We start from the raw sequence: 23,927 nt of genomic DNA, 5'->3' as shown, positions 1-23,927 counted from the left end.
AACACTAGAAGTGAAAATGAACATCCGGTAGTGTTACCATTGCTGGGATGAAGACTTCCAGTTTGATGACATCTACTCCGCAAACATAATAAACATTGATATAACCTAAGTGTTGTTTTTTAAGAATACGCTATAGTTTTTTTAGGAAGCACACTCCTCAGCGCAAATAAGCGGTGTTATTTGCTGATTGTTTTGATTACTGGGCCTGTAGGCGGGGGATCCCATAAAACTCCTCATAGGGCCATAAATCAATTAATTACTTTTTAAGCAGAAATCCGTGTATTGTTTTAAAATCACCTACGTTTGTACAGTTAAACTAAGTTTAAATAGAAAGTGAGAAAAATGCAACATTCTTTCCATGTGTATAATTTTAAATGTGACTGGAAAAATCTCAGCTATCTTTTATGAGTAAGGATAAGATATATGGATGAACAACTTCATTATTACAATTGGGAGCGACGTTTCGGTGTAGGTTCTAACACTGCTATCAAGCATGTTATGAACAGAGTATGGTTTACGTCATCTTCCCGAGGCAAGTGAGTTAACTGACTATAAAAGTCCAGTTTCCACCCTTGCCGAACTAGGCTGGAATTATGGAGTCACAATTTGGCTGGACTAGATATCTAACGAATCTGTGCATAGTCTAATCAAAATCGCGCATCGAAATCGAAATCCGGTTCGTAAACTGTCGTGCAGACAACGCGTTGTCAACAGATATTTTCAAAATCTGTTCATGTTTTTAATCAAGGTGCTCATGTGATTTGATGCATTTCGCGATGTAAGACCCGTTTTATCACAATATAAATCTTGATTATCGAGCAGATCGTCCTGACTGGACGGCGCCATTTTGTTTGAAGCAAATGCAAGTGATATGAGAGGTGGAATATCTGATTGGTCCAGGAGAGGCTTCGACTTTTAAAGTCAGTTAACTCGATCTCGTGTCTCGGGAAGATGGGTTTACGTTGCAAAGTTTGTTTGTTGTTTAACGCCGCATTCAGCAATATCCCAGCTATATGACGGCGGTTTGTAAATAATCGAGTCTGAACCAGATACTCCAGTTATTGATATCATGAGCATCAATCCACGCAATTGGGATCGATGGCATGCATCAACCAAGTCAGGTAGCCTGACAAACCGATCCCATATATATATACAGGTAGGAGGCAGTGTTTATACAGTAGAGTAGATTAAGATGTACTTTCCCAGGAGTGGAGAAGCGTGTTATGTACATAAAAGGGTAAACATTTTGAAAGGTGTAGCCAGCAATATATGCAAAAGAGTGGAGCTTCTTTTATGATTAAAATCCGTTCACCTATCAGATGCGTAAATTCCTAGATATATGCATGCATATATTTCACATTGCATAATATTAATTGAAAATCAAATAAATTTGTTATTTTTAAGGGGAAAATTGCGACACCCACTTGTCAGAAAAGGTTAACTACGGCCTTTGTACCATTTCAAAAGCAGCCCTGCTTGGCAAAGCTCAAACGTTCACAGACCTTTCGCGCTGTGAGGAGTTTCTGGAAGTAATTCCTTGGTACACGCCCACACATGCTGTGGTATAGACTAACTTTTAGTCTCAGAAAGGTAGTAATGTTATTTAAAAATATATGTCTACGAAATATAAAATACAATCCAAGAGGAGCCCAGAACTATGCTTAATTCAGGGCTGAGGCAGTCTAGATTTGCCAAATTATTCAAAAGACTTGAGTTGTATTCGTTTCTTGATATATTCTCTGGTGTCTGGGAGATCGACTAGGTGTCGGGCAAATTAAGAGTCCCCGCGTGTTTTATATAAGTCTCACAGTGACATTACTTTGTTTGTGAATTAAAAGTGTATTATGGACTTAATGAGAACCTTAATGAGAAGCTAAGTACAATGTATAGACAGAGGCAGTGGACCCGCTTTATGGCTCACTAACATTATTGTATGTGCGCCTCTTTTAAGTATGGTTTCTTGTAGGCTGTATTAACCAATGAATTACCCAATATACCCAATATACATTCAACTCAGTTCTACATTTTTTACTTGTTTAGAACCTTGGTAGAGGTGAGTGTTATTTTCTTTTTCTCGAATACATTTGTATTGGTATTTTGAAGCCCATGTGTAACAAAACACATCCACATAGCTGGCAATTCGTTCTGGTGAAATACAACACCTTGTTTGGAGAGACAAGTGGGTATTCATTTAGAATGTCTTTTAAACCAAACGGTCATGGACAAAACATTTCTGTTTCGTGTTCACCTGAAATCCCAGTTGCCGTTTTGTTCAGTGAACGTTTCACAGAGTGCCGTTTTGGTCGGATTCCGATCGAGTTCGGGAACTCTTGTGCCAGCGGAGTTAAAAAAATATTGATGTTTCGCGATGAGGACTAACATAACGTGTTTACATCACAACCAAAGAACATTCAACGTCAAATAAAGTGAAAAGTATTATCAAGGTTTGTGTTAACTACAATTCCATTTATATGTGTCTCTAGCGATGTCTGGGAACTGCAGTTGTTTAGTGCCTAGATGGTGGAGAAACATCGATCACAGACATAGATGCGTTCTGTCAATCACCCAATGGCCTATTCTTATAAACATGACCTAACTTATTCTCACATAGATCAAAATTGTGGTTGAAATGCATGAGTGTTTTAATCCGAGTCTACATTCATTTGTTCTTGTGGGACACCATTGGCACGGAGAGTTGGATGCTGTTCCATTACAGATTTCCTGAATATTACCATGGTTGTATACATCTAGTGTAGATCTCATGCCAGTTGTAGGGCTGTTGTCGACATTCGTGTATCACGTTGTGGTCAGGGTACATTTCAGTATAATAACATATACCAAGGTTTGTATGTTTGTTTTTTCATATACCATGCACACATAGAATTGTGCACATTTGAAGCAGTATTTTGTGAATGTAACAGATTGTGCTGAGTGCAAGCAGATGACCTGCATACTATGCCTAAAGAAAATTCAATGTACATTTAGCTAGGCAGGATAAGAGCTGGTTACAAAATTATGGTACCCAAGTGGAGAATGATCAGTGATACAAAGGGAACTGGACAATCTGAACCCAGAGAGATCCACACCTTGTATATTTTGGCGGACTCCCACACAGAGTTTGGATAAGTTTTACCCGCATCCACCCATACCTAATCAACTTGATGACACGTACCCAAAAAGCATAGTTGTAAAATTTTTATGATTTTAAAGAATATTAGCTTTTATTGATCTGATGTTATCGTGAGACAATAACTTCCTGGAAAGTCGGTTTAGTACTTCCATTCGCTTCTGAAAGGTATCAGCTCTGCTGCAAAATGTTGATTAAACATGTTTGCAATTCAGACATTGTTTCTGAAGCCATATTGTTTAGTAACAAGGCTCCTGGGCCCCGTTCCACAAAGCGATCTTAGGGCTAAGTTGATTGTAACTCACTAAGTACGCGATCTTAAATTTTGGTATCCTATAGGCCGCCCGTTCCACAAAGCAATCTTAACTAAGAGAGTTGTAAGTTAAGATCAAAATGCTAAGTTGCTCCGGACCAACTTAGGATCGCTAAAATCGATCTTAAATATTGTACCATAACAACAAAGATGGCGTATGTTGACTTATTATTATATCAGATAACATTCTGACAGTCCACAGCTCACTTACTTGTTAGCGATGTCCTCCCATATGCTGCCTTTCAGCTTATTGGTGACGGTAGAGCTGAATGAGGAATTCAGTGTCGTGTGGTGAAAAGCCACCTCATCAACAAGGACAGCAATCTCGCTTGCTGAAAAATTGCTGCGACGAACGTGTTTGACGCCGACAGAGGTCTGCGATTCGGCCATATTTCGACAATGCGTCGTCTGCTAAACATGACCAAGGGAGGCCACTCTTAGGGAAACTTGGCTGAAGATTCCGATCTTTGTTAAAATCGGCTACTTAAGAACTTGTAAAGTTACAATTGCCCTAAGATAGCTTTGTGGAACGGGCGTAAACTTTAGCTAAGACGATTTTATAATAGACGTAAGTCTCTAAGATTGATTGTAGTTACGATCGCTTTGTGGAACGGGACCCAGGAAGAGGGCACAGACCATTGATATTAATTAATTGCTAATGATTGGTATGAAAATGTCTATGAAGTGTATAAAATTAAAAGTGCCCAAAACATATGCTAGAATATGTTAGTGTTAGTTAGTGCTGTGGTTAAATAATTATGAATATATACTGATTAACTGGTTTCGAACATTTAAGAATTGACCTTCACATTGTGTGAGTTCATTGGAGTATGAACCTTAATAGAGTGAGAGTCAAACTTTATGAACGTCGGAGCTTGCGTGTAACTATATGTTTACACTGACAGCCATACAACAACCAGCTGTATCACAGAGTAAAATAGTTCATCAAAAAGAGAGGTGACATGGGCGTACAGATGTACAACTCTTCAGAAACATCTTACGCAACACGTGTTTAAATCATATCCTCATTAGATGAGAGAGGCCTGTAAAGAACTACCTCAGTAAGTCAGTCACAATGACAGCATGTCGTAATACATTTATATCAACTACAAGACGTCAAAATGGCCGACATGATAAATGTGACGGGAGAGATTTCCGAAGTTAAATGAACCTGTGGTGGTTACATGTGTTAGTCATCATTGATCAACCGAACGATCATTGAAAGGTGAAAAAAGATGCGTCAAACAGACACGGAGGTAAATTCATAGATTGCTGGAGACGGTCAATGTCAGCCTAGGCACGGATCGAGTCGATACTACGATAGTTTAGATGTGCATTTCTTCGTTTGTTCATTAGGATGGGCTGTAGCGAGGATATTCGTGAACAATCATGCAGTCATGCTCTCTGACATTTCTCAATGTATACTGAAACACTGAGACCAAGAATAAAGGTTCTAAATGATCAGAAAGAACGCTTATGCATGTTTTCGTGCTAGGGAATTCCAAGGGGTTTCTCCAGGAATGTGGAAGTAGTCCGTCAGTGTGTATGTCATTTCAAGAACATGGTCTCGTGAAAAACGTATGAACGTCAAATTGTGCCGTTCATACACTTATGAACGTCAATTTCGCGGTCATGTGACCGACCTCTCATCCAATGGAAAAGCCGTATATCGTGTAAACTTCAAATTAAAAAATTATCATACTTTATACTAACTTGTTAGAAATGCAACAAATATGAAAATACATGGGTACGGGTCCACCAAATTTGTGTACGGATTATCTAGACCTTTGTACAGGTCATCTAAATTTGTTTATAGGTCATCCAAATTTGTGTATTAGTCCTAACAATGTCTAAGTGAGATTCCCATACCCATGATGTACCTATAGTACACTTTACTGAAACAAATTAAGAACTCCAGTTTTAAGGTGTACAAAATGAAGATGTTTTAGGACATGTCTACTTGCTAGCTAGTACATGTTGAGTCCTACTCATACTTCATACTCTGATGGAGCTTTAGTCTGAAACATCTGTTGTTATCTTTCAGATATGTCTGAAACAACAGGAGGCGTGATGAGTATGCTGCCCTGTACCTGAGTTTCACTAGATGGTATGTGATTAGACAATGAGCGATCGACTTGCCACAACTGGTCATGACACAACACACACCGACATGTTGCTGCCTGTCAATGGAGCAGAGGCAGAACATGAGGAGAGTATGCTGCAACAATCTCTGTCTCACCAGGCAGAGTCCGACATACTTCAACAATCTCTGTCTCACCAGACAGAATCCGATATTCTTCAGCAATCTCTGTCTCACCAGACAGAATCGGAAATACTTCAACAATCTCTCTCTCACCCATCAGAGTCAGAAATACTTCAACAATCTCTCTCTCACCCGTCAGAATCGGAAATACTTCAACAATCTCTCTCTCACCCGTCAGAATCGGAAATACTTCAACAATCTCTCTCTCACCAGACAGAATCAGACATACTTCAACGATCTATGTCTCACCAGGCAGAGTCAGACATGCTTCAACAATCTCTCTCTCACCAGACAGAATCAAGCATGCTTCAACAATCCATGTCTCACCACACAGAGTCTGGCATGCTCCAGGCAACAATGCCTCACGCACAGAGCTCGGAAGAATCTCTAATTCCAAATGAAGAGCTTCATGGAATGCAGCTCATTGCCGGGGACTGCAACTCAGTGTTACAATGTGATTTATCAAGCTCTCAGACATCTCTCTCTGTGGAGAACCTGGGCCACAGTTCCACCCAGTTGAGATACAACACTGCAAATTCAAACACCATCAGCTCCCTAGCACAGAACTCCAATCTTCAATGTGACCTCTCTGTGTCTTCACTGTCTGCTACTTTAGCTCCCAGCTCTAGTCAGCTGACGTGTGATGTAAGCTCTCCTCAGATCTCAGTGTTAGCATCTGAGAATTCATCCCACAATGCACAGCCAACATATATCACAACCACTGTACCCATCAGCTCACTTCTTCGACCTGCATTCCAGCCAACTAGTACATACGACAGTGTCAGTGAGTCGAGACGTGCATACAGCCAGCCTCCAATTTCCGCTCCTCTCCAACCCACACCCACTGTCAAGCCAACCACACTTCCTAACAACATTCTTCAGCAGGCTATTTCACTAAACTTCCCAGCAAACTTGGTGGCAGCTCTTGCCAGCCTGCCCCTTTTACAGTCATCAGTATCTTCACAGGCTCCAGCCACGAACTCTGTTGGCAACCCGTCTCAGAATGTGGTCCCTATAGCACCAGCACCACCTACATCCACCATCTTTCAAGCGATTCCAACGAACATCGTCCACAACCAGAACATTCTGTCGTCCATGAACTCAGCATCTAGTTGTGGCAATTCCGTTGCATTGCCTTTTTCTCCAGTATTGCAGAGAATACTGCCAGATACACAAAAACGCCCCGACACAGTGCCTACACCCAGCAGCAATATCCCAGTGACAGCAGTGTTGTCAGGGGCCACTGTGTACTGTGCTGCCACCTCTCAGTCCGTGGCCCAGATGGACTCTACATTGCTACCCCACATTATCAACACAGTTTCGTCTACTGCTCCAGCTTCGGGGTCACTTGTGCACCCTCAGCACACACTGCCATGTCCTGTAACCATGGCAGCAAGTGTGGTGACATCTTCCGCTGTGTCTGCTGCAACACCATCACAGACAATGTTGCCTGTCGGAACCCAAGGTATGTCTATATAAAAAATTATATCATCAATTCATAAACAATCAGCTAGTCTTGAAGATGGTCAAGGACTTGTGTGTATCTTGCATCATGTTAATGATAAGGGGAAAAGTCAGTCATGCAGCTACAAGAAAACGTCTGTAGAGAAAAAAGCCTCAGGTATGTTTGCAAGATGAAAATTAGTTGGTGATCTTTTAATGGGCTATGGGCAATGATTAGTATTTCTCTATATATTCTTGTGTCTTGGACCAGGATCTATTATGGTCTCAATAAATTATATGAGGCGACAGGCATTTTTTTATTAAACAATTGTATAAATAAAATGTTCACAACATTTGTGTACATTAACTATACCTGCCAGATGAGAATTTTATAATTGATTTATTACGGCCTAAGAGGCATTCATGTTAAATGAAATTCTTTCAATGCCACAAAAGTCTGTTTTATGGATTCTTAATTTCAAGATTGATTTATTGACCATAAACAATACCTGACAATATTTATCATGTTTATATCTGTATCGATGGTGCATATATCATTGCATTTGGGAGTGTAATTTGTCAAACGTGTGTGTTGTCAAGGTGTTTCAGTTGCACCTGAGGTATCGGACACCCCTTCACAGCCGACCACTGGACAGCCACTGCCCAGTGACCACCACCAGGCTGCCTCCACCTTCTCATGTAAGGGCGTCACATAATCCATGTGTTAGCTCACCTCAACTATATTCATGCTTGCTCTGCCATTTATGATCTTACTCATGTTTGTGTCTGTTTGGTGTGCGGTATATTATGGTGACTTCAACCCCAGAGTATCATACACCAGTGTATCCCACCAACTGACTGTAAAAAGTGCAGTTTCCACCCTTGCCAAATTAGGCTGGAATTTTGTGTCTTGATCGTAGGGGCCACCAGTGGCTGTTACAAATTATGTCCCTTGTATGTCCCTCCTTTTGACCAATCAGATTCCACCTCCCATATCACTTTCATTTTCTTCAAACAAAATGGGGGCCCCCAGTTTAAATGATATGATCGATAATCAAGGTCTATTCAAGAAACGACAAGTGGGAGTTGTTTATTGTAAATAAAATACTGCAGGGAGAATAAACTGCTCAGAGCTGTGCCCCTCATATTCTCTGTGCTGTGTTTTATTGTACGATAAACAACTCCCACTGATGTGATAGTGATGTCTACTAATCATTGTGATGTTTGTGTCCAGCTCAGTTCCCGATGCCAATGCCAGTGATGTCTACACAGGAGTCCTCCACTCTGGCTGCCAGTGACATACAGTCCCTTCAGACCTGCCTGTCTCACCCCTTCATCCAGTCTCTCACTCACCACAATCTAGTCACCTCTCTTGGAAGTCAGATTGTCTTCAACCCTCCCCGCTCGCAGGGCACATCATCACCATCCTTCCCCCAACTCGCCTCTGTGGACACACAGCAGATGACCCCGGGGCACCTTCTACGACAGTCTGGTTGTCACCTGCCGGAATCTAATGACCAGTCATCACTGATAGCCAACTCCATGTCTGCTCATGTGTCTGTGGCTCCTGGTGCTTCCACGCAGGTGTCCGGGGAGAACTACCCAGCTCCACCCCCAAGCAGTCTCTCCCCCATGATGCATCTGTCCAATCACTTCCAGACATCTGGTGTGTTGTCTCCCTCCGACCCTGCCAGTCAGAACCTGACTACTCGTCTGTACCTGACCAGTCCCCTCACTGTGGTGCCTCTAAATCATGACCCCCAGGGCCGAGACAAGGTGGAGGGGCAAGAGCCAGCAGCCCCGGCCTTCACCCTGGCCAACATGTCCGGTGAGCATCCACACAGCACCATGACATTTCTTTGTGTCAGCACTGAACTATTACCGTTCTTAGACATCTATTTACATTCCATTAAAATACTGACTACCGTTTATAATTAACAAGTGACGTGTTTGCATGTATATTAAATGTGAAAAAGGATGGGTCTCAAATGTAACATTTCAAACAAATAAATTACACTGCGTTTCCAGTGTAGAGTTGTAAATGGTATAACAGAGTTCAAAATTAGTGGGGTCCTGTATCCTTGAGGTTTGCTGCAATAGTATTTGATTCTAGTTTTTACTTTTAACAATTAGGCTCTGATGACTTGGACCTGTTCACTTTCATACTTAATTCTCAATGCTAAGTTGTCTAAAGCACCACAATTTGCTGTGCACAGTTGCGTCCCTTGGGCATGCCAGAAACCTATGACTGTGGGTTCAAATCCAGGTTTGCCCTGATTATGTTTCTTAGTTTGTCAGCATCCATACCAGTGCTCGTGGGTCAACATCTGAGACTTGCATCCCCTCAGCCTTTCCTCCCATATAAAGTTGATTTCCCTTGATGTAACTGGAAGACTTTTCAAAGCGGCATTAAATATATCTCACATACTTAATTTCTTTACATCGTTTGATGTCTGTTTGTCTTATGACACAGATTCTTCGTGTTTCCTAGTACAACAGACATAGGCATGCTAGAGGAACAACTCAATGACACGGATTCCTCGTATTGCCCAGGTCTCACAAATACAATCAGTACAACTGACATAGGCATGTTACAGGAACAACTCAATGACACGGATTCCTTGTATTGCCCAGGTCTTACAAATACAATCAGTACAACTGACATAGACATGCTACAGGAATGACATTTTGTACACAGGCCTCCAGCTACTTTCCAGACAAGATAATCTAGAACTATCCCAATGATGCTTGTTGTTGATGTTGTTGACAGTGATAGACATGTTGCTGAAGCAGCCAACAGATGTCCCAGACATGGATCGAGCCGCCCTCCCTCCCAAGGAGACAACGGAACCTCCGCCAGCTCTGGACAACACACCTAAACTATCGGGACTGTGTGAGTAGGAGTCACTGAAATACACTACAATTGTACATCTGTAGTGGTCTATCTTGTAGGGGCTGCCCCATAACTCAGGAACCTGTGCAGATTTCATGAAGAGTGGGTGGTCTCTGTGGCGGTGTCTGAGTATCGGCAGTTCCTGGTTGTGTGAATGACTATCAGGAGAGTGAAAGAACCTGTGTAGTGTAAGAACTTGACCTGTGTAGTGTACGACCTTGACCTGTGTAGTGTAAGAACTTGACCTGTGTAGTGTAAGAACTTGACATGTGTAGTGTAAGAACCTGACCCGTGTAGTGTACGACCTTGACCTGTGTAGTGTACGACCTTGACCTGTGTAGTGTAAGAACCTGTGCAGTGTAAGAACTTGACCTGTGTAGTGTAAGAACTTGACCTGTGTAGTTAAAGAACTTGACCTGTGTAGTGTAAGAACTTGAACTGTGTAGTGTAAGAACCTGACCCGTGTAGTGTACGACCTTGACCTGTGTAGTGTACGACCTTGACCTGTGTAGTGTAAGAACCTGTGTAGTGTAAGAACTTGACCTGTGTAGTGTAAGAACTTGACCTGTGTAGTGTAAGAACTTGACATGTGTAGTGTAAGAACCTGACCCGTGTAGTGTACGACCTTGACCTGTGTAGTGTACGACCTTGACCTGTCTAGTGTAAAAACCTGTGTAGTGTAAGAACTTGACCTGTGTAGTGTAAGAACTTGACCTGTGTGGTGAAAGAACTTGACCTGTGTAGTGTAAGAACTTGACATGTGTAGTGTAAGAACCTGACCCGTGTAGTGTACGACCTTGACCTGTGTAGTGTACGACCTTGACCTGTGTAGTGTAAGAACCTGTGTAGTGTAAGAACTTGACCTGTGTAGTGTAAGAACTTGACCTGTGTAGTGAAAGAACTTGACCTGTGTAGCGTAAGAACTTGACCTGTGTAGTGTAAGAACCTGACCCATGTAGTGTACGACCTTGACCTGTGTAGTGTAAGACCTTGACCTGTGTAGTGTAAGAACCTGACCTGTGTAGTGAAAAAACTTGACCTGTGTAGTGTAAGACCTTGACCTGTGTAGTGAAAGAACTTGACCTGTATAGTGAAAGAACCTGACCTGTGTAGTGCAAGAACCTGACCTGTGTAGTGTAAGACCTTGACCTGTGTAGTGAAAGAACTTGACCTGTGTAGTGTAAGACCTTGACCTGTGTAGTGTAAGACCTTGACCTGTGTAGTGTAAGAACCTGACCTGTGTAGTGTATGACCTTTTCCTGTGTAGTGACCTGAGACTGAGTGTGTTGTTACAGTCTGTGGGTGTAAGAACTTGACCTGAGACTGAGTGTGTTGTTACAGTCTGTGGGTGTAAGAACCTGACCTGAGACTGAGTGTGTTGTTACAGTCTGTGGGTGTAAGAACTTGACCTGAGACTGAGTGTGTTGTTACAGTCTGTGGGTGTAAGAACTTGACCTGAGACTGAGTGTGTTGTTACAGTCTGTGGGTGTAAGAACCTGACCTGAGACTGAGTGTGTTGTTACAGTCTGTGGGTGTAAGAACCTGACCTGAGACTGAGTGTGTTGTTACAGTCTGTGGGTGTAAGAACTTGACCTGAGACTGAGTGTGTTGTTACAGTCTGTGGGTGTAAGAACTTGACCTGAGACTGAGTGTGTTGTTACAGTCTGTGGGTGTAAGAACTTGACCTGAGACTGAGTGTGTTGTTACAGTCTGTGGGTGTAAGAACCTGACCTGAGACTGAGTGTGTTGTTACAGTCTGTGGGTGTAAGAACTTGACCTGAGACTGAGTGTGTTGTTACAGTCTGTGGGTGTAAGAACTTGACCTGAGACTGAGTGTGTTGTTACAGTCTGTGGGTGTAAGAACCTGACCTGAGACTGAGTATGTTGTTACAGTCTGTGGGTGTAAGAACCTGACCTGAGACTGAGTGTGTTGTTACAGTCTGTGGGTGTAAGAACCTGACCTGAGACTGAGTGTGTTGTTACAGTCTGTGGGTGTAAGAACCTGACCTGAGACTGAGTGTGTTGTTACAGTCTGTGGGTGTAAGAACCTGACCTGAGACTGAGTGTGTTGTTACAGTCTGTGGGTGTAAGAACCTGACCTGAGACTGAGTGTGTTGTTACAGTCTGTGGGTGTAAGAACTTGACCTGAGACTGAGTGTGTTGTTACAGTCTGTGGGTGTAAGAACTTGACCTGAGACTGAGTGTGTTGTTACAGTCTGTGGGTGTAAGAACCTGACCTGAGACTGAGTATGTTGTTACAGTCTGTGGGTGTAAGAACTTGACCTGAGACTGAGTGTGTTGTTACAGTCTGTGGGTGTAAGAACCTGACCTGAGACTGAGTATGTTGTTACAGTCTGTGGGTGTAAGAACCTGACCTGAGACTGAGTGTGTTGTTACAGTCTGTGGGTGTAAGAACTTGACCTGAGACTGAGTGTGTTGTTACAGTCTGTGGGTGTAAGAACCTGACCTGAGACTGAGTATGTTGTTACAGTCTGTGGGTGTAAGAACCTGACCTGAGACTGAGTGTGTTGTTACAGTCTGTGGGTGTAAGAACTTGACCTGAGACAGAGTATGTTGTTACAGTCTGTGGGTGTAAGAACTTGACCTGAGACTGAGTGTGTTGTTACAGTCTGTGGGTGTAAGAACTTGACCTGAGACAGAGTATGTTGTTACAGTCTGTGGGTGTAAGAACTTGACCTGAGACTGAGTGTGTTGTTACAGTCTGTGGGTGTAAGAACTTGACCTGAGACTGAGTGTGTTGTTACAGTCTGTGGGTGTAAGAACTTGACCTGAGACTGAGTGTGTTGTTACAGTCTGTGGGTGTAAGAACCTGACCTGAGACTGAGTGTGTTGTTACAGTCTGTGGGTGTAAGAACTTGACCTGTGTTGTTGTTCAAGACTGTGTGGAGTGTAACAACAGCTACAAGAACGGATGCACCTACCATAAGATGAACTACACCTACGTAGCTGACAGACCAGTGCTACCTCGAGCCAAGCTGACACTGCCAACATGCTTGATCCTGCAGACTTCCCGCATTAAGATTACTGCAGACAATGTCAACAACCTGGGTGGGTATGGCTTCAATGGTTACTCAACAGGATGTAAATGATATTTGTAATGAGAGATCATTCTATGCATAGAAGCTGCTGCATGTGTTGAGTGATAAGCCTTGATTTTTGTACAATATTTGCAAGACACAGGATGTGGCAGGTCATAGTTTGAAGGCTTGTGCTATGGAGTGATGTGATGATACAAGCTTTATACACAAAAATATCATCTGAAAAAAACTACTTCTCTACGAAACCTCTACCTCTATCTGCCATAAATCCTGTATTTTGGCTTCAATTACAGTGACTAAAATTTTCAGATTTTCAACAGACGTCCTTTTCACTGTCAATTACACACAAATAGTTGTCGCCAAGTAGTCTCATAACTACCCAAGCCATGATGTCATAATGGCGGCAACCTCACTTTTTCCTGTGTGTGCTAGAGTCAACACCTACTATAGTAGTAGTGACAATCTAGCACCTGGTAGTAGGTCACCAGGCCATGCTACACAAGGGCTACAAGCTGAGCCACACGGCCAGCCGATGGACCACGGACCACGGCCAGGTCATTCTAGACGTCGTGGCTCACGGTTACAAACTACACTTCAGGAAACATCTGAGCCTGAACATACACGCCATGGGTTGTAGGTTTCACCTGACCAGTGCCAAGTTAAAAGCTGCAGAATTGGCCGTCAGGAAACTACTAAAGAAGTGAGCCATTCGGGAACTAAAGAAGTCAAATAATTCCAAAGGTTTTTGCTCACCAGTCTTTTTAGTCCCGAAGAAGAACACAATCGAGATGAGGATGATAATAGATCTAAAGACCCTCAACAAGAGATGTCTGGTGTCGCCTCCAAAACTCCAGATGGAGTCCATACGCAAGTTGCGGTCAACGTTGAAGAAGGGAGACTGGCTTATCAGCCTAGATCTTACAGATGCTTATTTTCACATCCCATCATTTTTTAAATATCTACGCTTCGCAGTCATGGCTGACGCTACAAATTCCAAATCCTACCATCCTATTCACCAGAATTACAGCGCCAGTCATCAAGTTCGCCCATCTCCAGCTAGTTCTTATCCATGGTTATCTTCTTAACGGCAGACCGAGGGAAAAATCAGCTACATCAGAACATGATATTCTTGGTCCAGCTTATGACTTACCTAGGTTTCCTATTCAACCCAGCCAAGTCAGAGATCACTCCGGTCCAAGACATCATATACATCCGAGCAAGATTCCAGCTAGACAGAGGATATCTATGTCCACCAGAGGATCGATTCGACAAAGACTGTAAAGATGATCCGATCAATCTCAACTCAACCCGAGAATTCGCTGAGGTGGTGGATGTCTCTGCTAGGCAACCTGACATCTCTACAGGATATGACCTTCGGAGGAAGGCTGAGGGTAATGCAGGACAGAGTTCACAGGCGAGAAGGTTGTAAACTCAATGCACTGCTCACTGTATAGTCATTTCGTGTAACCGAATACTTGCATCACTGCATGGAGCTATCGAATGTTCATTGACGCAGACAATACATGCAGTTATTCAAGCTTCATTGTTATTGGGAAACTGGCAGAAGAGAAAACAGCAGAACAAATGTCAATCAAGTTCATTAATAGCAAAAGAACATTAGGTTGGAAGCATTGTTTAGGGTAGGTAGGTGAGGTAATCGGAACCACAAGGTTTTTAGGCCTCACCTTTTCTTAATATTGCAGGTGTTTTCGCCAACGAGAAGATATTGAAGAAGACAGAGTTTGGTCCCCTTGTAGGGAAGATAGTTTCTGAAGACACCTACACCTACACCAGCAGCTTCACCTGGAAGGTGAGTCGATTACAGGTGCATGTGTTCGGCTTACAGATACATGAGCTGCAGACACGGTTGACAGACTCAAGGCTTACAGACTGTCACATGGCTTACATATGCACAAATTACAGACTTGTTACAAACTGACAGTCGCATGGCTTATATAAAGACGCATGGCTTACAGTCACAAGGCATATAACGACATGGCTTAGAGACTCATGGCTTAAAGACAGTTGCATGGCTTATACCCGCATGGCTTACAGACTCAAGACATACTGAAAGTCGCATGGCTTATAACTGCATGGCTTACAGATTCATGGCTTAACGTCAGTTGCATGGCTTATAGCTGCATGGCTTACAGATTCATGGCTTAAATACAGTTGCATGGCTTACAGCTGCATGGCTTACAGATTCATGGCTTAAATACAGTCGCATGGCTTATAACCGCATGGCTTACAGATTCATGGCTTAAATACAGTTGCATGGCTTATAGCTGCATGGCTTAAATACAGTTGCATGGCTTATAACCACATGGCTTACAGATTCATGGCTTAAATACAGTTGCATGGCTTATAGCTGCATGGCTTACAGATTCATGGCTTAAATACAGTCGCATGGCTTATAACCGCATGGCTTACAGATTCATGGCTTAAATACAGTTGCATGGCTTATAACCGCATGGCTTACAGATTCATGGCTTAAATACAGTTGCATGGCTTATAACCGCATGGCTTACAGATTCATGGCTTAAATACAGTCGCATGGCTTATAACCGCATGGCTTACAGATTCATGGCTTAAATACAGATGCATGGCTTATAGCTGCATGGCTTACAGATTCATGGCTTAAATACAGTTGCATGGCTTATAGCTGCATGGCTTACAGATTCATGGCTTAAATACAGTGGCATGGTTTACAGTCTCAAGACATACTGACAGTCGCATGGCTTATAGACGCATGGCTTACAGATTCATGGCTTAAAGACAGTTGCATGGCTTATAGACGCATGGCTAAGAGAGAGATGAATGGCTTAAAGACCCAGAGCTTACAGACACATGGCTTATAAAAGCATTGTCGAGAAAGATTCATGTCTTACAAATGTTTATGCAATATATGGGTGGGAGACAGTGTGATTGAAGAAAGTGATGAGCGTGTCACTGGCTGATGTATAATGGTGTTGTCTATTTCAGATATTCTACTGTGACCATCACAGTGTGGTTGATGTAAGCGATGAAGCTGAGTGTAACTGGCTGATGTACGTAAAGCCGGCACCAACACTGCAAGATCAGAATGTAGTGGTCTACCAGCGAGGGGCGGAACTGTTCTTCATAACTAACAAGGATATGGAGGCTGGGTCTGAGATGCTCTTCTGGTTTGCTAAAGACTACGCAAAACTCTTAGGTTAGTGATCATGCTTGAGCACAGTGAAGCGTAATGTCATGAAAATAATAATTGAGTACCAGGTTTGATTGATATGTTCTTAGCCTCACATAGAAACACTTGACCTAAGGACATGAAAATGATTTATTTTTCAACATAAGCTCCTTTCATTTGACACATTTGACAACGATATTGAAGGGAATTTTTCCCAGTTTCATAGAAGTGCTCGTTAATAGAAGTGCTCCTTAAGTTCTCCACAGCTGCTATGACATCATAGTTCAAGTCAAAATGGTTCCGGCTGGAAATTTCGTCATGTTTGGGAAGAGTTGGAAGTCTGACAGAGCCATATGAGGAAAACAAGATGGTGCTTAATGAGTTCAAAGCCACACTCATGGATTGTGGCCATGGCAAAGACTGATTTGTGCACTTGTGCATTGTCCTGGTGGAAGGGCACACCTTTACTCAGCCTATTTTTGTCTTAATTTCATTATTTAATTGCCTCAAAAGTGCAGCATAATATGCTCCATTTATTCTCTGGTCTTTTCGAACATAGTCCACCTTCAGCATCCAAAAACACAAAGGCCATAACCTTTACAGTTGCCTTCTTGGTGATGGTGATGTCAGATGCTTACACTGTTGATTCTTGTTTGAACTCAAGCTGGAAGTGGTCAACCCACATTTCCTACATAGTCACAAATCTTTGCAAGAACCTTTCTTGATCAGCACCAAACAGAGCTAGATTGTCACAAGACATGTGGTGCCTATGTGATCAGATGTCAGAGGCTTTGGAACTCATGAAGATCCAGGGTAGAATGGGTCTTCAGGAACCAATGCTTGACTTAAAAGGTGACTATGCTTGTCGTAAGAGGCAACTAACAGGATCAGGTGGTTAGGCTCGCTGACATGGTTGATGCATGTCATCAATCCCAATTGCAGAGATCGATACTCATGATACTCAATCTCTGGATTCTCTGGTCCAGACTCGATTATTTACAGACCGCCATCACTTAGGTGGAATATTGCTGAGAGCAGCGTTAAACAACAACAAACAAACGGAAGCTTTGGACACAATGAGCTGGTGCTTTCTTCATTGCCAAAGTTGAAAATGGAATTTACTCTCTCTTGGGAAATGCCCGATGAAATAGCAACATAATGCTCAGTCATGTCCTGGTTGGTTATCACCATGTGATGAATTCTCTGGATCATTTCTGGTGTTACTTATGTCAGTGATGTGAGAGGCCACCCAGGACGGATTGTCTTTAAGGCTCTCTCTGCCACTCTGCTACCCACCTCATCACTTTGCCATAGGAAGGAGAGTCCTTCCCAAGTTTTGAACTTCATGGAAGGCTTTTGGTGTCAAAGCCCATTTTCTACAAGTTGATGTACTTGATCACAGCAAGTTTTTTGTGAATATACCTCTCCAGTTCTTGTAATGTAATGAACATGTTGATCCCCCAAGCCATTATTCAGTGTCATTTATCAAGAAAGAAAGGTAAGCTTTATGCCATATTTGTTGATTTCAGAAAAGCTTTTGATCTGACTTGATAGATCAAAACTGTGGTTTGTACTGAAACATAGAGGTGTTTCGCCGAAAATGCTAAATGCTGTCACATCCATCTGTAAGTGTGTAAAGGGGGGAATACAATTATCTGTCACAAGATTTTGATTGTCCATTGTGGGTAAGACAAGGATGTGTGTTAAGTCCACTATTATTTTCCATGTTTATTAATGAGTCAGCCATACAAATCGAATCAAACTGTGAACATGGGATACAAATGCATCCAGATATTATGCAACTATTTCTATTATTATTTGTGCTTCTCGCAGATTCTGCATATGGTTTACAAAAATGTGTTAATGTTTTTGGAATGTTTCTGTGAAAGTCACCAGTTATCTGTAAATTAAGAAAAATCGAAAATTGTTTTTAAAAATGGTGGTATACTATCCAAACCTGAAAAATGGTATTTATATGACACTCATCTAGAAACTGTTCCAATCTGAATATTTGGTTTTGATATGTCTGTGGAAACAAGGACATGTATGTAACATATCTAGTTTAAAATCTGAGTTTGTATATTGAATGAAATCATCCTACAAGCAATTTTGGCATGCAGTACTTTTTTTATTAAAAAGATGAAACTTGGCAAAACTGATCGAGGTTGAAATTAAAGTGTCAAATATTCTTAAAGTGAAACACAACTCTGGTCTCTGAGAAATGTTTCCGACGTGCATTGACGACTGCTGTGCAACGTCGATACATGGAATGGATGAGGCGGTTGATGAAGGCGATAGGCACTTGAGCCCACACTCTGAGGAACGCCTGACGCACTTCACTTACAGTTGTCGGCCATTGGTCGGACGTCATTCAGCCGTCTTTGAATCTCGTCCTGCAGGTGCTCAATGGGATTTAAATCGGGACTGAGGGCAGCTAGGCCACTGCATAGTTCTGATGCCATTCTGCTGGAGCAGGTCTCTTGTTGCTCTCTCAGTGTGGACACGGGTGTTATCATGCCGAAACTCATGGTTTCGGCATTCCAAATGAGGTATGGCGTGTGGTCTCAAGACTTGATCAATGTACCAAGCTGCTGTGACACCATTGCCTCTCCCTCGACCGATGTTCTGGAAGACCACAGGGCCGACCCTCTGTGCAAGACCAATTCCACCCCACACCATGATGCTTGGACCACTCCACGAGTCTCTCTGAACAACACAAGCATGTGAATAACGTCTCCATGGCGTCGCCAGACCCTTTCTCTGCTATCTGCTGTTGAGATACAGTAACGGCTCTCGTGTGAGAAGAGGACTTTTCTCCACTGCTGGTGGCGCCAATGCTGGTGCTGTGTTGCCAACCGAAGACGGTCCTGTGGCCTGTGACAGTGGACGTGTCTGCTCATCAATCATCGACGCACAGTGTCTGCACTAATGTGTCGCTGGTGTGTCCCCATGGTCTGTAGAGCAGTCTCCGCAGCAGTAACTAAGCGATCTTGAAGATGCTGTCACACAATCTGACGATCCTCACGTCGGGTGGTACCCTTGGTCTTCCACTTCATGTGCAGTGCTGGCGGTCTGATACCATTGCTGGAGCCTGTATATGGTCATTACGTTGACTTGAAACGCATCGAGCTTGGTGTCGCTGATTTCTTGTCAGTCTTGGCATGTGGTAGCAATTCAATGACGAATGAATGTTATCCGATCTGGAAGGATTTTTATAGGGCAAGAAATGGGGGAACGCATGTGCATTTCAATTTGCATGGAACTCAAGTGCATCAGGTTACCATGGCCGTTGCCTTGATGCGTTTGGGCGGTCGGTTTTATTGTCATCTGATTTGTTTTTTTATCTTCAAATTTCATGTCAATATGTCATGTATGCAAACAAAGATACATAAAGGATGAATACCATTTTTGTATAGTATTCACGACCATCAGTACATTCGTACGTCCGAAAAAAGTGTAGGCGCAATATCTCAAGAACCAGCAGTTACATTTCATTCATATTTTGCACCAAGGTGTATATGGAGGATGTCCAGACACAAGTCGATTTCGGTGACCATGAGGTTATTTTCAAGGTCATTGCGAGAATTTCAAGATTTAGACTTTGCAATCCTTTTTTGTGCAATATCTCAAGAACCAGGGGGTATGTTTCATTCAGACAATGTAAATGAAGAATTGCAAGCTAGAAGAGGAAATCCTCCACACCTGAAGGAAGCAACTCCTATACAGGCTGTTACAGTCAAATGCTTCATTGCCAAAAGAAAGTTTGTTGCAGTGGAAAGAAAACAGTATCCTGGTGTTCTTGCACGGGCTGTTACTGTTCACAAGTCACAAGGCAGCATATACAGTTCTATGGTTGGTGATTTGACAACAGAAAAACACACACCAATATTATTATGCAGGGACTTGTGTGCACAATGCTTAGTAGGGTTACCTCAAGACAAGGGCTGCATCTAGTTGGCTTTGATCCTCAGAATATAAAGTCAGTAAGGATGCTCTTAAGGAAATGGAGTGACTGAAAGAGGATGGTTTGTTCTCTTGGAAGTGTTCCCTGCTGAGCATCCCATAAGATTCACTTCTGATTGGACATCTCAGTGTCTAATGTCTAATCTCTATACACATTACAATCACCTCCTGACTGAAGAATTCACCAATACAATGTCAGTGCTATGCCTCACAAAAACCCAACTCCAAGATGAGGAAATACACTGATATGACTGTCTCCCTTCTCATTCATTCCTGCACAAGGTATCTGATCACGGATGCAATGCTGGGTAAGAGCGATCTGAGTTACACACAGCTTCATTGGCCAACATCTCTGGAGCTAATGGCAGTTATGGTTACACATCAGAGACATCTGTATTGGTTGTTGTAGTAAACCAACCTCCAGGCACACTTAGGAACTTTCTGTGGAGGGGGAAGATGAAGCAGATGTAGCAGCTTTGTAAACTCATGAAGCATAACTTTACTTACTTGACTTGAAAATGTTCCACCAATACACTAAAATACTTTTAAATTTCAGGGAGGGATATTGTTTCATGCCTGGACTGCTTATTGATTCTGTAGGTTTTGAATTGAAATCCTTTCTTATGAAGATATTCTATATTGTCCAACACATGAAATCACAACTTCCGGTTTTAGATAAAAGCAATTAAAAGTGTTGTAGCTCAAATTTATGTGGATATCATGGAGAAATATTGTATGACTACTTTACTTAAATTTAGGAAACTTATGTATGTTATAATTTTGAAGCGGTTGGGGGCATTGTCACAATGCGACTTATGCTTATGACAATCTCAGGAGCGTGTATATACCCCCAGAATTCTACTTATATCCAACATTATTTAAATTTAAGTTACTAATGTCTTAAAAAATACCCCAGAAACTGTTACAAATCTTGCAACTTTTGTAAATCAATCAGTGCAACTAAGACACTTGGGTGAACAATGTATATGAATGTACCAATGTATATGCTGTTACTCTCTCAAGCAATGATGTAACTGCAGCATGGGCCTATGGCATCCACTGCTTTATGAATAAAGATTGATTGTAATGTCCACCACAAAATATTTCCCGATTACCTACTTCCTTCCATATGGAGCAGGGCGTGGAGTCATCCCACAGATGACATCCTTACCTTGTCTGCTTGCTGACGGAGTTAACTTCTTCGGTCATGTGGACAAGGTGTTCGATCTGTGATCAGAAGGTCCGTAGTTCGAATCCCATCGCGGGAATTTTATGGCCGCTACATATGTGGGGCTCAGAACATATGACTCCACCCTCGTATGAAGAACGTAGGGACACAATACTGCACAGAGGAAGTACACATTATGGGAAGAAAAACAAACTCACCATAGCCTCACAGTACTATTGCAATAGTTTTACAATACTATTTTAGCTGTTAATATATAATATTATTGAAGCAGGAGCTATCCCCCATGCTCACCCCAGTTTACTGCATCATGTACAGGTCTGCCAGCTAAACCCAGCCAGCTCTGGCCCTCCAACTGTCCCTACTGCCATGTGTGCAGTAAAGTGTTCAGTGACTGGAAGAGCCTCAGTAGACACATGAAGACGGACCACCCCAACTCCAGCTCGCGGCGCTGGCCGTGTCAGATGTGTAACAGACGCTTCACCTCCACCACCAAGCTGAAGACCCACATGGTGGCCCTGCACATGAGGCTGAAGCCCTTCTCCTGCCCACACTGTGGCAAGAAGTTCTCCGACCAGAGCAATCTCCGCCAGCACCAGAACATACATACAGGTAGGGAGGGATGGAGTCGGTTTAGAAAATACTTCTGGATACAAATAAAAGTTTGGAATTTTCGCTTGAATTTTCACCAAACGTTGCCAATAATTAAATGAGGGATTGACAGCTTTTCACATAGTTCTGGGATGTTTGTCAAACCAAAAAGAGAAATTCAAGCCAATGAATTTGTACAGATTAACTGTTAGTTGGAAATCCAGCTGCAACAAAGTAGGGCATATGGGATTCTGGTACTGCAGCTCATTCTAACAGTGACAATAAATACCTCTATGAGAAGTCTGCCCTGCACGTTTAGTTCTAAGTTTACTTTAGGACAGTTAAATCTATAGGGAACTAAGCCATACATAGAATACACGGGAGTTATGCCTGCAAGATGTTCATTGTACACATGATGTATATATATACACAATACGGACTGCCCAATGTTGAGGATGGATGAGGTAATGTCAGCCGACAGTATGTAGTATATAAAGGATCAACTGGTTTCAGGGAGAGTTGTTTATTTGTGTCAAGTTTGATAACAAGACATGTATTGCTGGTAACATTTACTCTTGAACAGCAAGGACATCAGATTTCGCAGTAACATGACCCTGGTCATATCCAGATACTTCAGGTCCTCTTTTGGTGACCTCTTTTCTTGACCATTTCATGTTTCCCTGTTTTAAAATGACAGATAGAACTTTGGGATTCTTTTTTCCTTTCAAGTAAAACATAAAAAACATTAAAAATGAATAAATGTCATATTTGTTTTAGGTGAACGGAAGTTTACTTGCGACATCTGCAGCAAGTCATTTCGTCAGAAGGCCCATCTTCAGTCTCATATGATTATCCACACAGGTGGAGAGGGACTGCAGTGTCGATTCTGCTCAGCAAAGATAGCTCGCCCCTCCGACCTGAAGTCTCATGAGCTGAAGCACACTAAGGAGAAGTGCTATCCCTGTGCCCTGTGTGTGAAGGTCTTCTACAGGCTAGCCAACTACAAGAAACACATGCTGGTGCACAACAAGGAGCGCAACTTCACCTGCACCGAGTGCGGCAAGTCCTTCTACTCCAAGTACCACCTGACCCGGCACCTGAAGAGCTGCAAGAATGCCAAGTTGGGGGGGACCCAAGGGCTCGGGGGGAGTGAGGAGAACCTGTTCAGCACACTGGACCAAGACCCACAGGTGGAGATCGATATCGTGCGTGATGACAACATCATCATGAACACCACAACTGGTATATGTGCACGCCTCCGTAATCAGAGGCAGGACCGGTGACACACAGCTGCAGTGCACTGAAAGACAATGACTGGTTGAATTCTGAGAGATCCACTCAAGTACTGGATATTTCTCACTTTCACCGTGTACCAAACTGAGAACTATAAATGTAAGACAATGATATGTACTAGACTGAGAACTATAAATGTTAGACAATGATATGTAATAGACTGAGAACTATAAATGTTAGACAATGATATGTACTAGACTGAGAACTATAAATGTTAGACAATGATATGTACCAGTGACAGAAAGTAAGGTAATATGCTGTCCTGCTGCTGCAGAATACAAGGGGACAATCATCTTGATGTTCTTGTACATTCTATCTGATTCACTAGGAAACGTGAAATGGGCACTACAGACATATTCAGTCCATGCTGACTCTCCAAAACAATTGAATCCAGAATTTTGACAAAAGAGGGGATGCACACTCTACCCAAGTCATTTGCGAGCAAAAACACCCGATAGCTTTACATGTGTGGGAGCGAGGCACTCAGTATCTATCTTTTCTTAATACATAAACTTTGACTCTTCAGAAAAGGGGGGATACGCACCCCACATGTCCCCTCTGGATCCGTATCTCCCACTGGATCTGCACCCCAACTTCCCCCTTGTGGATCTGCATCCCACCTAACATCCA

General features: G+C 42.5%; 1 protein-coding gene across 1 annotated transcript; it reads left to right on the top strand.

Moving 5' to 3' along the window:
- The first annotated feature begins 2,357 nt into the window (after window positions 1–2,357).
- LOC139474687 (uncharacterized) lies at window positions 2,358–23,923 on the top strand. Its single transcript, XM_071257781.1, has 10 exons — window positions 2,358–2,444; window positions 5,485–7,168; window positions 7,747–7,845; window positions 8,381–8,974; window positions 9,917–10,039; window positions 12,938–13,108; window positions 14,802–14,908; window positions 16,081–16,291; window positions 21,732–22,025; window positions 22,782–23,923. Exons 2-10 carry the CDS (start codon window positions 5,563–5,565, stop codon window positions 23,285–23,287), a joined length of 3,711 nt encoding a protein of 1,236 aa, XP_071113882.1. The 5' UTR covers window positions 2,358–2,444; window positions 5,485–5,562; the 3' UTR covers window positions 23,288–23,923.
- The last annotated feature ends 4 nt before the right edge of the window (window positions 23,924–23,927 follow it).

This window comes from Haliotis cracherodii, unplaced genomic scaffold, assembly GCF_022045235.1.
Source record: "Haliotis cracherodii isolate W230 unplaced genomic scaffold, xgHalCrac1.p SCAF_3, whole genome shotgun sequence".
Classification (NCBI taxonomy): Eukaryota; Metazoa; Mollusca; class Gastropoda; order Lepetellida; family Haliotidae; genus Haliotis; species Haliotis cracherodii.
Note: the sequence above shows the minus strand (reverse complement) of the source record. Positions and strands in the feature narration are given on the sequence as shown.